The sequence below is a fragment of the Colobus angolensis genome, unplaced genomic scaffold, assembly GCF_000951035.1.
Source record: "Colobus angolensis palliatus isolate OR3802 unplaced genomic scaffold, Cang.pa_1.0 Scaffold4, whole genome shotgun sequence".
Classification (NCBI taxonomy): Eukaryota; Metazoa; Chordata; class Mammalia; order Primates; family Cercopithecidae; genus Colobus; species Colobus angolensis.
In genome coordinates, this window is record NW_012117376.1 from 6,859,409 (window position 1) to 6,873,049 (window position 13,641).

Genomic DNA, 13,641 nt, shown 5'->3' on the forward strand with positions numbered 1-13,641 from the left:
TGATCCGCCCGTCTCGGCCTCCCAAAGTGCTGGGATTACAGGCTTGAGCCACCGCGCCCGGCCTGGGGGAGCATTTTCATAAAGAATATATTTACAACATTATAATATCTAATGCTGATGAGGTGAAGTTTAGAGAGAATAGTAACATCAATACTGATTAGTGGGAATATAAATTGAAACAATCACTTGAGAGGATAATTTAGCAGGATTTATTTTAAAATTTTTAAATAGATGCCCTTCTCCCCCCAGAATTACTTTGGCAAGTCAACTGAAATATCCACAGAAATGCACAAAGCTACGTAAATATGAGAATGTTCCTTGCAATTTCATGTGAAATTGTGTTATATAACAATGTCTGTTTCTGCAGAAAAAACAAAATGAGGGTGATGTTTTGTCCATGATGTAGTCTTAAATGAAGAAAGAAAGTTATAGAAAACTACATAAAATATGTCTCATTTTGAGGGAACAATGTATATGTGCGCTCATTGAAAAAAACTCTGGAAGCATATGTACCAAACCTACTATTAATTGAATAGCTCTAGAGAACAGGTTGGCTGTGTGAAAGAGAGACTTTTTTTAAATTCAGTACATCTGTATATTGTTTGCCTTTTCTCTGCCTCCAGTATGTCTTATTTTTAAAATTTAAAAAGATGTTTTTAAAAAGAGATAGTGATAAATGGATTGGATCCTGAAACACAAAAAAAGACATCAGTGGAGAAACTGGTGAAATTCAAATAAAGTCTGGAGTGTAGTTCATAGTAAGTGTGCCAACATTGCTTTCTTAGTCGTGACAAATGCACCGTGGAAATGTAAGATGTTAGCAATAGAAGACATGGTGAAGGGTCTATGGGAACACTGCGCTATCTTTGCAACTTTTCTGTAAGTCTAAAATTGTTCCACAATAATAAAAAATGGATTAAGAGAGAGAATCACACAGGCTTGTAGCCAAGATATCTTTGGCTGTTGGAATCTTTGGTTCCAGAAAAATTCAGGTTACTACTTGAGCCCCCTTGCTCTGAGAGCTCTGTCTGTGTCCTGCAGACCGCCACACAGGGAGACCCCTATCTGGCCTCCTGAGGTCTGCAGAGATTATCTAAGCCAGGCCTATATATAGCTAATATCCCTAGAGTTCTGTTCTGGGAAACCGAGGTATGAGGTCATCCCTACCTGCACCGTGGCTGGGCCAGCTTCTCAGAGACTCCACAGTTCCCCCTGCCTTCTAGCCCCAATTATTATTTATTTTACCTATATCCTTTGTCCAAGCCAGATCCTGCCTTCTCAGTATTCCCCTCCCAACCTAGAATGGTAACAATATGGGCTCAGGGAGAGGTCTGCAGGCTATGTAAGGTTGAGGAGAGGGATGCAGTCTGACAATGGCAACATGGAGCTCATAATAAGAAAAGGATGCACAGAAGCTACACTTCTCACTCTTGCACCCATTGCTGGAGGCCCCATTGGGAGGAGCTGGCCTGGTGAAATCATGAGGATGCTGCCAGACGCCGCTGCCTTCTCTCCCTTCCTGCTGGGCTTCATAGGTTTAGGGCTTTGTAGGTTTAGGGCCAGGCTTCATAGGTTTAGGACCTTCTGACCAGAAGCCCCTGGAAAGAAGGGGCTGAGCCCAGATGACCGCTGCCTCTTCTCTCTATGCAGGCTACACTTCCTGGTGTTTGACACAGAGGAGGTTCACGACGTGCTGCGCATCTGGGATGGGCCTGTGGAAAGCGGGGTTCTGCTGAAGGAGCTGAGTGGCCCAGCCCTGCCCAAGGACCTGCACAGCACCTTCAGCTCGGTCGTCCTGCAGTTCAGCACTGACTTCTTCACCAGCAAGCAGGGCTTTGCCATTCAATTCTCAGGTCTGTGCGTGCCCTCTGCCAGCCCTACTCCACATACCCTGACACATGGCACCCACCTCCCTCTGGCCCTCGCTTTCCTTCACACCTCAGTCCATGTAAAGATAGTTATTGAGCATCTATGTGCCTGGTACATAGTTAGCACCTGTTCAAATGTCTGTGCTGAGCTCACTCTGGTAGGGAAGACAGGTGGGTTAATAGACACTTACATACAAATAGATAAGCATCTGGATGGAGACATACGGGCTATAGTGGTCACCTTGGAGCATCAAGGAAGATGTTCCAGAAGAGATGATGTCCAAGCTCAGACCCGAAGGACAAGCAGAAGTTACTCAAGAAAAGAAAGTGTTTCAAGGAGCAAATAGTCATCTATGACAAGGAAAGGTGCCTTTCCTGAAATGGACTTTGGAGGACTTGTGCACCCCTATTACATGGAAAACAGAGAAAAGGGCATCTTAGGTGCAAAGAACAGATGAACAAGTGTAGATGCAGGAATGTGAGTTCTGGAAGTGGAGGGCTATCCCATGTGACTGAAGCACAGGGAATGAGGAGGGATGTGGGAGGTACAAGTAGATGGTAGCTTGGGGCATGATTATGAATGAACTGATGGGACATGCTGCACGCTCGGGTTCTTAGTTGAGTGCAGGTTTCAGCAAAGACTGGAAGCCAACATGAGTCATCTACATTTTATTAATTAGGCACTGCAATAGCCAATTATGGAGGAGCATGACAAAGAGCTACCCAAAATGGCCAATGCTCAAACATCCAAATCCCAGTATGAGATAATTTATATGATTGGCCCTGCCTCTCCCTGGAATGCATCATCTCATCTCCTCTGAAGTGCCTCTTCCATCATTCCTCTCCCTGAACAAGTGACTCTGCCTCGGTTTCTGCTCATGTTTATTATACAGCAGCTGTCTTCATTACCATCTCCTTACTTCACCGTGTGTGTGGTGGGAGGGAGGGGGGAGTTTCCATGGTGATTCCAGAGTGATTTCTTGTGGCACCTGTGCCATGGCTTTGCCCCTGAGCTCTTTCCCAGTTGGTGTATCAGCTAAGGGTGGTTAGGGTATATCCCTGGCACCACTGAGATTGTTACAGAGTTGCAAATCCTGCTTCTAGCTCTTTTCTTCTACGTCTGTTATCTCCGTGGAAATGAGCATTTAGCAGCGTGGGGAGCAGATGAGAGTCTCCAGCATCACATTGCTGTATACTTATTAATTTGTTCATTTAACACTCATGCATGCTTCCAGTCTAGCATTTTTCTGTCTATTCCTAAGAGTTCCATGGAATACTAATTGATATTGCAAGAAAAAAGAAGTTTGCATGATCAGGTGATGCTGGGGAGGTGCTTAGGCTGATGCAGACCTAAGGAAATGGTCTGCTATATGGGACCTCTGAGAACGTTTGCTATGCTAATGCACTTAAATTCAAAAGATGTCTGGTAGGTCACAATTTCCAAACATATTCCATCATGGATGACGTTTTTCAAGGCCATCTCAAGAGACTAACGTTTCGTGGAACAAACTTGGGAAATTGCTGGGATAAGCAATGGAAGGATCTCCCAGCAGTAAGGAGGGTAGAATGCTAAAGAGATGGCTCAATCCACTCTCTGGGGAAAGGAGTATTATGCATAATTAAAACCAGACATATTTTCTCCAACTGTGCCCAAGCTGATGGGTACGGCTTAAAAAAAGAAAAAAAAAAAGTCCATAATTGTGCTGACAAATTCCCTCACAGATTTGCATTATCTGACCTCCACTGCGTCCTCAGTGTAGCCACGCGGGACAGAGTCCCTGGGTGCTCTCCTATGCTGTATGCAGGCTGCTTTCTCATGCACTGCCCAGCTCATGGAAGTCCTATTCATCCTTCAAGGTTCATCTCAGATGCCATTGCCTCCTAATCTCCCCATTCAGAGTAAAATTGCTGTAGCCCACGGCACCCCGGCACTTTACTTCTATTTATTCAGCACATTGTCAATACCAGGCATTGTGTCTCGTCTTGAAGCTGGGCACGTACTTGACATCCCACTAAAAGCTCTTAGAAGACAGGGTCATGCCATGCCTCCCGACTCTCTCATAGTGTATGTATGCAATAGGTGCCCACTCACTGCTTAGTAAGCAAATGGGCACATGAAGATATGAACACATGAATGGATGGCTTCCTTGGGCAAGCTGCCCTTAGCATTGCTTAGGCAGAGTAGCATGGTCAAAGCTACCTAGCCTGGGCTCCAGAAAGGTCATGACAGCATGGCCCAGTGTTATGGACATAACCAAGGTTTGGGAAAGGTCACCTTCCCTGTTGCTGTCATCAGTTAGCAAATACCAGGACTACTCTAGGGAAGAGAGAACGGCTCACCCCATGTTAACTTTATAGTGTGTATTTGACAGGGGATTGTACAGAAATGCCAGGGACGATTAGTGCAGGCTTGGCTTTATTAAGTAAACATGACTGTGTAACATCTAACATCCTGTCTGTACCACGTGGATCCAGCCTTTCCCCAGGTGCTTCGCCAAGCAGCTCCAATTCAGGAGCATTAAAGAGAGAAAGTGAGAACAAAAAAAAAAAAGGTGAGCGGGAAGCATAATCGCAGCCATCTATTGAGTAGGTGCCACATTAAGCTCTCCACTACATCAACCCTTATAATTTTCACAAGACCCTTACAGTATAGGCACCATTATCACTCCATGTTACAGATGTGGGCTCTGAGGCTTCTCATACAAGGTCATCCAGTTAGTAGTAAAACCCATATGTCTGAGTCTTAAACCTAAGCTCTTAATCATTGTACTCCATTCCCTCCCATATAAATAATCCTTCCAAGTATGGCCAGAACAATGAGCTATTTTTCTTCTAGGGGATCATTTACATGTGTACAGTGCGCTATAAAGCTAGAGATGAAAGCTAAGTCTGATTTTAACTGGGAAGGAAAAAGATTGATGCATATTTGACTTTATAAATAAGTTCAGTAGCTGTCAGATGTTGATATGTAAACAAATGAGTGTGCCTGTGTTCCAATAAAACTTTATTTACAAAAATAGGCATAGGCCCAGATATGGCTGTGGGCCATAGTTTGCTGTATGCTTCTTTACGTGTTATTGAATAGAAGGTATCAGATTGTGTAACTCAAGACTCGTATACAATCCTAGAGGTTATAATTAGTGACATCAATGTATACAGTTGCCCTAGGCTGCTGCTACTCAGACTTTTCCATTGACGTCCTCCTGATAGCAGAAGAGGATGGGTGTGTATCCCCAGGAGGTCTGGAGGGTGTAGCAAGCATAAAATATCTTTAAGGCTTCACATTTTTGCTTAAAAACTAATGTGAATTTTACCTTGTAATCCAGAATAAATTCTTTTGTTTTAGTATAAAAGTAGTGTTTCCTTAAAATGTTGAGAAAACTGATATTCCAATCAAATGAGTATGATTTATCCTCTGGTTTCAAGAACCTCCTTGCCCTAGAGTCTGCTGAGCACAGTCTATGAGGGATGACATAGCTGGGGACTGGGACCAGGCCCCACTGTTAGCTCTGGGCCGTGGAGGCAGCCAGGGTTGTTCCAACTCTTGAGATTCCTTTCTCTGGACTAACTCTTGCACCTGTTCCTCTGGTGTGTTTTCTCATGCTGCATTTGTTCATTCATTCACCAACTCATTCTTCTATTTATGTATTCTTTCCATCTAGCATTCATTCAGTATTCGCTTATAAAACACCTGCTCTATGTTAAACTAGGTTAGATACTAGATACGAAGATCTCCCAAATTCCTGAGTATTTTGGATTTTTAATATATGTCAGCTATTTTTGAACTCTTCTCTGCCCACTTGCTACAAATATCTGACTTTTCTTCAAATATGGTTTCAATCTGATGGATCCTTGGTTGTCTGCCATTGCAAGAGAGAGCATGATCTTGACCTAACTTCAGTAACTTCCTGTAACCTCACAAGCGCTGCTCAGCATTTAGGCAGGCCAACTCCCAAAGTCCTTTGCAAATCCTTCCAATTGAATGCATGGAGTTTATGTGTTTGTTTGTGAGATGAGATCTTACTCTGTTGCCCACACTCGAGTGCAGTGACATGATCATAGCTCACTGCAGCCTTAAACTCCTGGGCTTAAAGGATCCTCCCATCTCAACCTCCAGAGTAGCTAGGACAACAGGCAACCACCACCACACCCAGCTGATTTTTTTATTATTTTTTTTTTGTAGAGTCAGGGTCTTGCTGTGTTACTCAGGCTGGTCTCCAGCTCCTGACCTCAAGTGACCCCCCTGCCTTGACTTCCCAAAGTGCTAGGATTACAATCGTGAGCCACCACACCTGACAACATGGAGTTTAGACTTGATTATCTTGTCACTTCCTCCTTCTGATCATGTTAGTTACGTTATACAAACTTGCAATGCTTTGTTTATGTAACAATGCTTGTATTCTTAAGCTGAATTCAGTTCTATAATTATAACAGTTCAATCATGCTTAACTCATAGCATCTCATGACAGGCAGATGACAGTAATGGTGAAGTACTGGAAGAATGGTAGTGGTGATATCAGTAAGAGTGACAAGTGTGATCACAAGTGGTGGTGGAGGCAGTGATAGTAACAGGAGTGAGAATAGTGGCACTGTGGCCACAGCTGCTGCTGATGGTGGGGAGGTGATGCTGGTTGTGGCAGTGCACGAATGGGGCAGTCAGTGAGGGTGATGAGCTGGGAGCCTCCTGAGTGGCAGACACCCAGGCAACCTTACCCTCTCTTCTATTTCCTTGCCCCAGTGTCCACAGCAACGTCCTGCAATGACCCTGGGATCCCACAGAATGGGAGCCGGAGTGGTGACAGTTGGGAAGCCGGCGACTCCACAGTGTTCCAGTGTGACCCTGGTTACGCGCTGCAGGGAAGTGCAGAGATCAGCTGTGTGAAGATCGAGAACAGGTTCTTCTGGCAGCCCAGCCCGCCAACATGCATCGGTACAAAGCAGCTGCAGGGTGCACTCTGCCCTTGGGGCTCACAGTTGTGTGCTCCAGAACCTTCCATGCTCTGCAGCTGCATCTTGGGCCTGGGGCCAAGAGAATTGAAACAGACGAAAGTTGCAGAAAGCCCATCATCTACCCTGCTTTGCATGCATGTGTCCCCACACGCACTCACTCACATTCACACTCTACACACAAAGCACTACAAATTCCTCGCTTGCTAAAATGGTCCCAGAGATTTCCAAGTCAGACAAGTCTGTCCCTTTCTCTCTGGCCCAGGCTGTACAGGTCAGAAGGAGGAATGGGTCATCTTGGGTAGTAAAGGCTAACAGGTTCTGAAATGACCCTTCTATTACCTGAAGCAATAGAAGGGCACCCACAGGCTCAGAATGTAAAGAAAAGAACCTTGCTTTTCCTGTTCTCAAGGAAATTATTGGTTACCTGGCTTTTGGTTCTTTTTGGTCTTAGAGACAAGGTCTCACTGGAATGCAAGTGGCACTGTCACAACTCACTGCCGCCTTGACCTCCTGGGCTCAAGTGATCCTCCCACCTCAGCCTCCCAAGTAGCTGGGCCTGCAGGCCTGCGCCACCACACCCAGCAAATTTTTGTATTTTTGTTGTTGTGGAGATGGAGTCTCACTATGTTGCCTAGGCTGGTCCCGAATTCCTGGGCTCAAGTGATCCTCCTACCTTGGCCTCCCAAATGCTGGGATTACAGGGTTTTCTTTCTTCGGACTTAAAACCTTCCTGTATGAGAGATGAAAACATGAAGGACCTGAGACTAGTCTAAGGTCCCATCACTTAAAAGGGGTGGGGCCTGAAAAATCCTACCTCTAACTACTTGAGACTGAGAGGAGAAGAGAACTTGAAGGGAGGCTGGGATGGGAAAGAAAGGTAAATAGAAACAAACACTCCAGGTGCCCACTTCCACATGGCTATTTTGCTCAGGTGAAATAATGAGTGTTTATCTCCCCTGTCAATGCTGGCTGTTAGAGGAGGAGACAACCCATGGTCACTGAGTCCTTACTGTGTACTTGCCCCATACTGGACATTTACTTAGATAACCTCATTTAACTTTCCCGGCAGCTCTCTGAAATTAGCACCATTTCCTCATTTACACTTGAAACTGAAACTTAGACGAATTTGGATATCTTGTCCCAAATCACAGAGCTAGGATATAGCAGAGCCAAGATTTACACCCACGCCAGTCTGAATGCAAAGCCTCTCATTTTCCTACCTCCCACACCGCCTCCCCTGCTGGAGATGGGTGCGAGGGACTTCCTGAGACAGCTCCTGCAGGAGCGTCTGCCCTGGCCTGCACCCACAGGCTTAATGGGAAGCAGTGCACTGTCCAGGCATCTGAGGACTGGCCTATTCCAGGCCTGGCTCTGAGGCCTGGCCCTGAGGTGAGACACTAAATCCTGCTCCTCAGTGGGAATTAGGAACCACATAGGTGTGTGGGGCAGGAGGTTGAGACTCCGATTTCAGATCCAGCTGAGTTCTTCACTACGTGTTCTGCTGTGTAGGGAACAGCATGGGATATTGAAGTAGATACAATCAGACTTAGTTTCTAGCTCTGCCATTTACTACTTTGATGACCTTGGGAAATTGCTTCAAGTCTCTGAGCCTGGGTTTCCTCATCTGTGAGGATAAATACGCTTCCCTTATGGCATTGTGGGGCGAGGACACGCCTAACACCAATCTCAAGAAATACTAATGTCCTTCCTTTCTATCTTCCTTCCTTCTTTTCATCCTTCACTTCTTTGATTCCTTCTTTCAAATCTCAGACTCACTTCCCTTCCCTAAGCCAAGATTCCATCTGCTCAAGGGAATTCCGCTGAGGCCCAGGAGAGAATCTGGGAACCTCTGAGGCTCCTTCCAAATTCAGCCTTCTACAAGGCTGTGATTCCTTAGACTCATTTTACAGAAAAGCAGGTCCTGAGATGAGATTGTCCCAAGTGGAGAAGGAGGATTGTGCTAAGCTGAGGAGAGCAATAAATGTGCAGTGGGCAGGGTGGAGAGGTTAATTCAGTTTTCATCACCCGTTCTTCTACACTCGGCTTTGGGAAATGTTTCTCAGGCAACAGAATAAATGCCTTTGCCTCTTCTCTCAAACGAACTGGAAATCCCAGTGACATGCTTCTAATTTCCAGCTCCCTGGGCGTTCTGCCATGAGCGGATCTAGCTGGCCTTGATAACCCTTCATTACAGGGAGGAAGCAAAGGAAGAAAACAAATACTCATTGGATGCTGTCCCCGTGATAGGCACTAAGCTAAACATTTTAGCTGCATTATTGCAGCTGAAATCACTCTGTGGTGAGGTTAGAGCTCGGGATTCCACTCCCTGGCTCAGGTCTGGCTTCACCACAGCAAGCTGTGCGGCCTTAGACAAATTGCTCAACTTCCCTGTGCCTTAATTTCCTTGCCAGTAAAATAGAGAAAATGATAGTACTTACCTTCTAGCATTATTTTGAGAATTAAAAAAGAAAATACTATAAAGCAATAAGAACTGCCTGGCTCATAGTTAGCACTGTGTATATTAGAAGCCATTATTATCATTATTCTTTTACTTTCGAGATGAGGACGTAGAGGCTCAGAGGGGTGGACAGTTAGCCCAAACTCACACAGCCAGTGAGTGTCATTGTCAGAATTTGAGCCCGGGATTGTATGACTTCCAAATCAATGCCCTTTCCACAACTCTTGCCCTCAGTCCTGCCCACTTCTTGGCTGTCTAGAAGGATCTGCAGCTTGCACCCACTCCCATCTGGGCAACCATGGTTTAGTAAGCTCAATAGGACCCCACAACTAACCCTGAGCAGTGGGAGCCTTCCTGTTGGTGAGGCAGCCCAGGGATCCATGCAAGGCCTTGGGGCACAACTGGCAGCAGCCAGTGAAGCCCATGCTGGGGTTCTGAGTGGGAAGCACATGCCCAATGCCATGGAGCCATCTAGAAGAGAGTTGTGCCCAGACAGCAGCCTAGAACCCAGAGACACTGACAGTACTTTGGGGGTTGGTGGGAGAGTAACAGGTGCAGTTTCAGAAACACAGAGACTCACCTCATCTGTGGCAAACTTAAGGGAAGAAGCCCCTGAGCTGGCAGAGGGAGGTGGAGGCTGGGAACCCAGAATGGAAGCCTTGTTGTGCCCCCTTGGGAAGATTTCCCCAGAGCTGGGACTTCTGATAATGACACTCACTTTCCACTCTCACTGGCCACATCAGGCTCTGTTTCTAGGCTGGCCTGGGCAAGGCCACACTCCATGGACTGGACATTACAGTCTTGCTTTGTTAAGCTCAAGGGTCTAGCCTGATTGTACTGGCCTCTGGTTGGCCCTATTCATCTCGCCCTCTGCTCCCAAAGGATTCAGTGGTGGAGACACAAGTGAGACATAAGCAGACCCAACTTAAGGCACCATCCTCACTCAGAAGCTCCTGCAACAACTGTGCTCTCCCCTGCTGGCCTGTGGGGAGAAGCACTCCTCTTCTACTCTAGTTGCTGCCACCAACCATATGGAAGTAGAAGAGGGAAAACAACAGACTTTGGAGCCAGTCCTGTGTGAGTTTGAGTCTCAGGGTGACTCTGGGCAAGTTACTTAGGCTTTCTGAGACTCACTTTCCCCCTTTATAAATCAGGAAGAATAATACATTGCTCATTGAGTTGTTAATGAGACATAAATGAGATAGTGTATCTAAAATGTGATTTGTTAAGTCTGATACATAATACATGCCTATTTGAGTGTTTCTGAAACTCAGGATGGTTCTTGGGATGTATTTTCCCATGGAACAAAAAGCAGACTACTCACAACCACTCCAATTTTATGTTCAGCCACATTAGGGCTCTTGTGGCCTGACCTGAAGATCTACCATTTGTTTGAGACCCTGTTAGGGATTGACCCAGCCCTTTAAGCCTCACCCTGAGTGAAAACCACAGCCAGAGGTGGCTCCACGACACAGCCAAAGCAGCAGTGCTCAGCTCTATGACAAACCAATGGCTGCTCCCAGCTTTGGAGTCAGGTATACCCTTTTGCTCTCCCCACAAAGACTCATCCTGGATTTTCTAGCCAGCCCCTAAATGGCTCTCTGTGTTCCTATGGGCTCAGTGTTTACAACCTCTGATGGTGCCCTGTGGTTTCCAGACCAAACCACACCTATAGTCTTGGCCATCCTGCTAATGACCTCACACACTTCCCAGCTTTTACTCTATCCAGTCCTCAAGCCACGGTACAGCAGCCCCAGCCATGGAGGAAGAGACCTGAGCCAGGCTCTGGGGAAGCTGCCCAGAAGGTCCCGAGGTAAATAGGTTGCTGTGTTACCTGGCCACTTTCTCCCTCCCCACCTGCTTGAGAGACCTGTCATCTCAGGGGAGGGTGACCATGTAGACTGATTGGGGATTAGTAATAGCTCCATACAACTGAGATACACACATACTCTTGGATAAGGCCTTTTGGAAAGTTGGACGGTATCTGCAGCCGTGAGCAGATGCCAGGAGCACTGGTAGCGTAGGAGACCAGCTGCACTTGGCAGGTGAACGTGAGCCTGTTTCCCACTCCTGACATCGAGCGCACAGGAACTCACAGTCAGTACCCACAGAGCTCGCCTGGAAGCCGATGTGAGGCAGTGAAGGAAGGCCATGTACTTCATAGGTGTGCAGACAGTGCTGGCTCTATCTATCAACCATTCACTCTCTACCAAATGCTTTAGCAGACATCTCCCATAATCTTTACAACCACACCACAAAGAAGATATTGTCTCTTTTTATGACAGGAAAGACATCAAGGGCTAGAGAGGCTAGATGAGTACCCTAAGTTCACAGGAACCCTGTTGCTAGGAAGCAACAGGGCCAGGTATTTTTAAAAATAATTTATTGAGGTGAAATGCACCTAACATAAAATTACCCGTTTTTCAATGAACAGTTCAGTGACATCTGGTACTTTTGAAATGTTGTGCACCACCACCACTATCTCCAAAACATTCCCACCGCTCCAAAGTAGAACTCCATCATTTCACCTTCCCCTGAGTCCCTAAGCCAGGTTTAACTTCAGCCTATCAGCTTCAGCCCCTCCTCTCTCGATAGTGCATTAGCAACGCCCATGAAAATGAGCCCAGGGTGAAGAGGCAGCCTCACCCTCGTCTTCTTCTCTCCTCAGCTCCCTGCGGGGGAGACCTGACAGGACCATCTGGAGTCATCCTGTCACCAAATTACCCAGAACCCTACCCACCAGGGAAGGAGTGTGACTGGAAAGTGACCGTCTCGCCGGACTACGTCATCGCCCTGGTATTTAACATGTATGTACCTTTCCCCCGGGTGGGAGACGAAGGGTTCAGGGCAGCTAGGGACTCTGGGACCTGGGTCTCCAGGTAAGTATTCACAGGTGTGTGAGCAGAGTTCTCAGCTCCATGGGAGGTGAAAAAGTCAAGAGAGAGAAACTAGCATTTATTGAACATCTATGTGCCAGGCACCACGCTCAGTGGTCTCATGCATATCATCACATCTAATCCTTGTAGTAATCTGTGAGGAAGCAATTATTATTTCCTCTTTACCTCTGAAGATACTGGGACCCGGAAAGGAGCCCTTTGTTGGATGCCCTTGCCCTGCCCTCTGCATTCCCAGTCTGCTTCCCCGGCCCCTTCCACCCCACTCCAGAGGTATAAATGGGCAGGCTTGGGTCCCAGGCACCCCCGCATCTAGTTCCTGCACTTACTCTTCCATTCCTGCTACAGGAAAACTCTTCAAAAGAACTGCCTCTGCCTCTCTCTACTTCCTCACCTCCTGTTCACTCTCAACCCAGTGGAACCTGGTTTCTGCCTCCATGGTTCTACTGGAAACTCCTCTGATAAAAGCCACCCACAAAATCCTGGTTCCAAACAAAAGGCCTTTCCGTGTTTTATCCCACTCCACCTCTTGATCACCCTTTCCATCCTTAGGCTGCTTTTTTGCTTGGTTTGTATGAAGTTACTCTTTCCAGTTCTCCAAGCTCTTCTGTGACGTCACGTGGACCTCTTATTAACCCATCTTCCTTTGCCGGGCTTTGTCAAACCTCCTCTTCTTACCCTACACCCCTTTCCTGGACAAGTTCAGTCATTCCTGTGTCTCCACTCTCCTCTTATAAATGGAAGACTCCATTCTGCCGCCCACCCTGGCTTTATTCTGAGCGTCAGCCTCGCTATCCAGCTGTTGGACATCTCTGTCTGTGGCCTGCAGACACTGCAAATGAGCATGTACAAAATCAAGCATATTTTTCTCCCCCAGAAGAGCTCTGTTCTGAGCCTTGGGGCTGGCGTTGACACCTGCTCTCACGGCTTCTTCCACTAGCAGCAACCGAGGCGTGCAGCCTCTACCGCCTTCACTCTCCTCATGTATTTTCCTCTTCTCCATCCTCCCAGCTCCTGTCCTGGTTTGAGTCCTATCATCTCCCATCTGAATTACTGCCCTCATCGCCTAGCTGATTCCTCTGCCCCATCTTGCCTCCCATGCCAATCTCTCCCCTAGCTAGCTGTCAGAGTGATCGTGTCACTCAAAAATGCTGAAATAACCACCCTACTTTCCATTTTCACATCCTCTAATGACAGTGCTCAGCAATAAAAAAGAATGAACTACTGATACATGCAACAACGTGGATGAGTCCCAAAAATATTATGCTGAGTGAAAGAAGACAGACATAAAAAAGTACATAATGTATGATTCAACTCGTATAAAATTGTAGGATCAGCAAAACTAATCCCTGGTGAAGAATTCTGATCAGTGCTGGCATCTGAGGGTAGGGAAGGTTGAATGGGAAGGGGCACTTGGAACTCTCTGGGGTGGTGGGACAGTTCTGGATCTTGATATGCGTGTGTCAAAACT

The 13,641-nt window shown here is 46.6% G+C and overlaps 1 protein-coding gene across 1 annotated transcript in view; it reads left to right on the forward strand.

The window, feature by feature from the left end:
* The window catches only part of CSMD2 (CUB and Sushi multiple domains 2), a 621,011-nt gene that overhangs the window by 470,073 nt on the left and 137,297 nt on the right, over positions 1-13,641 (forward strand). Inside the window, exons 26-28 of the mRNA XM_011955655.1 lie at positions 1,651-1,853; positions 6,607-6,798; positions 11,945-12,083. Of these exons, the coding sequence (XP_011811045.1) occupies positions 1,651-1,853; positions 6,607-6,798; positions 11,945-12,083 (534 nt within the window). The remainder of the gene's footprint in view (positions 1-1,650; positions 1,854-6,606; positions 6,799-11,944; positions 12,084-13,641) is intronic.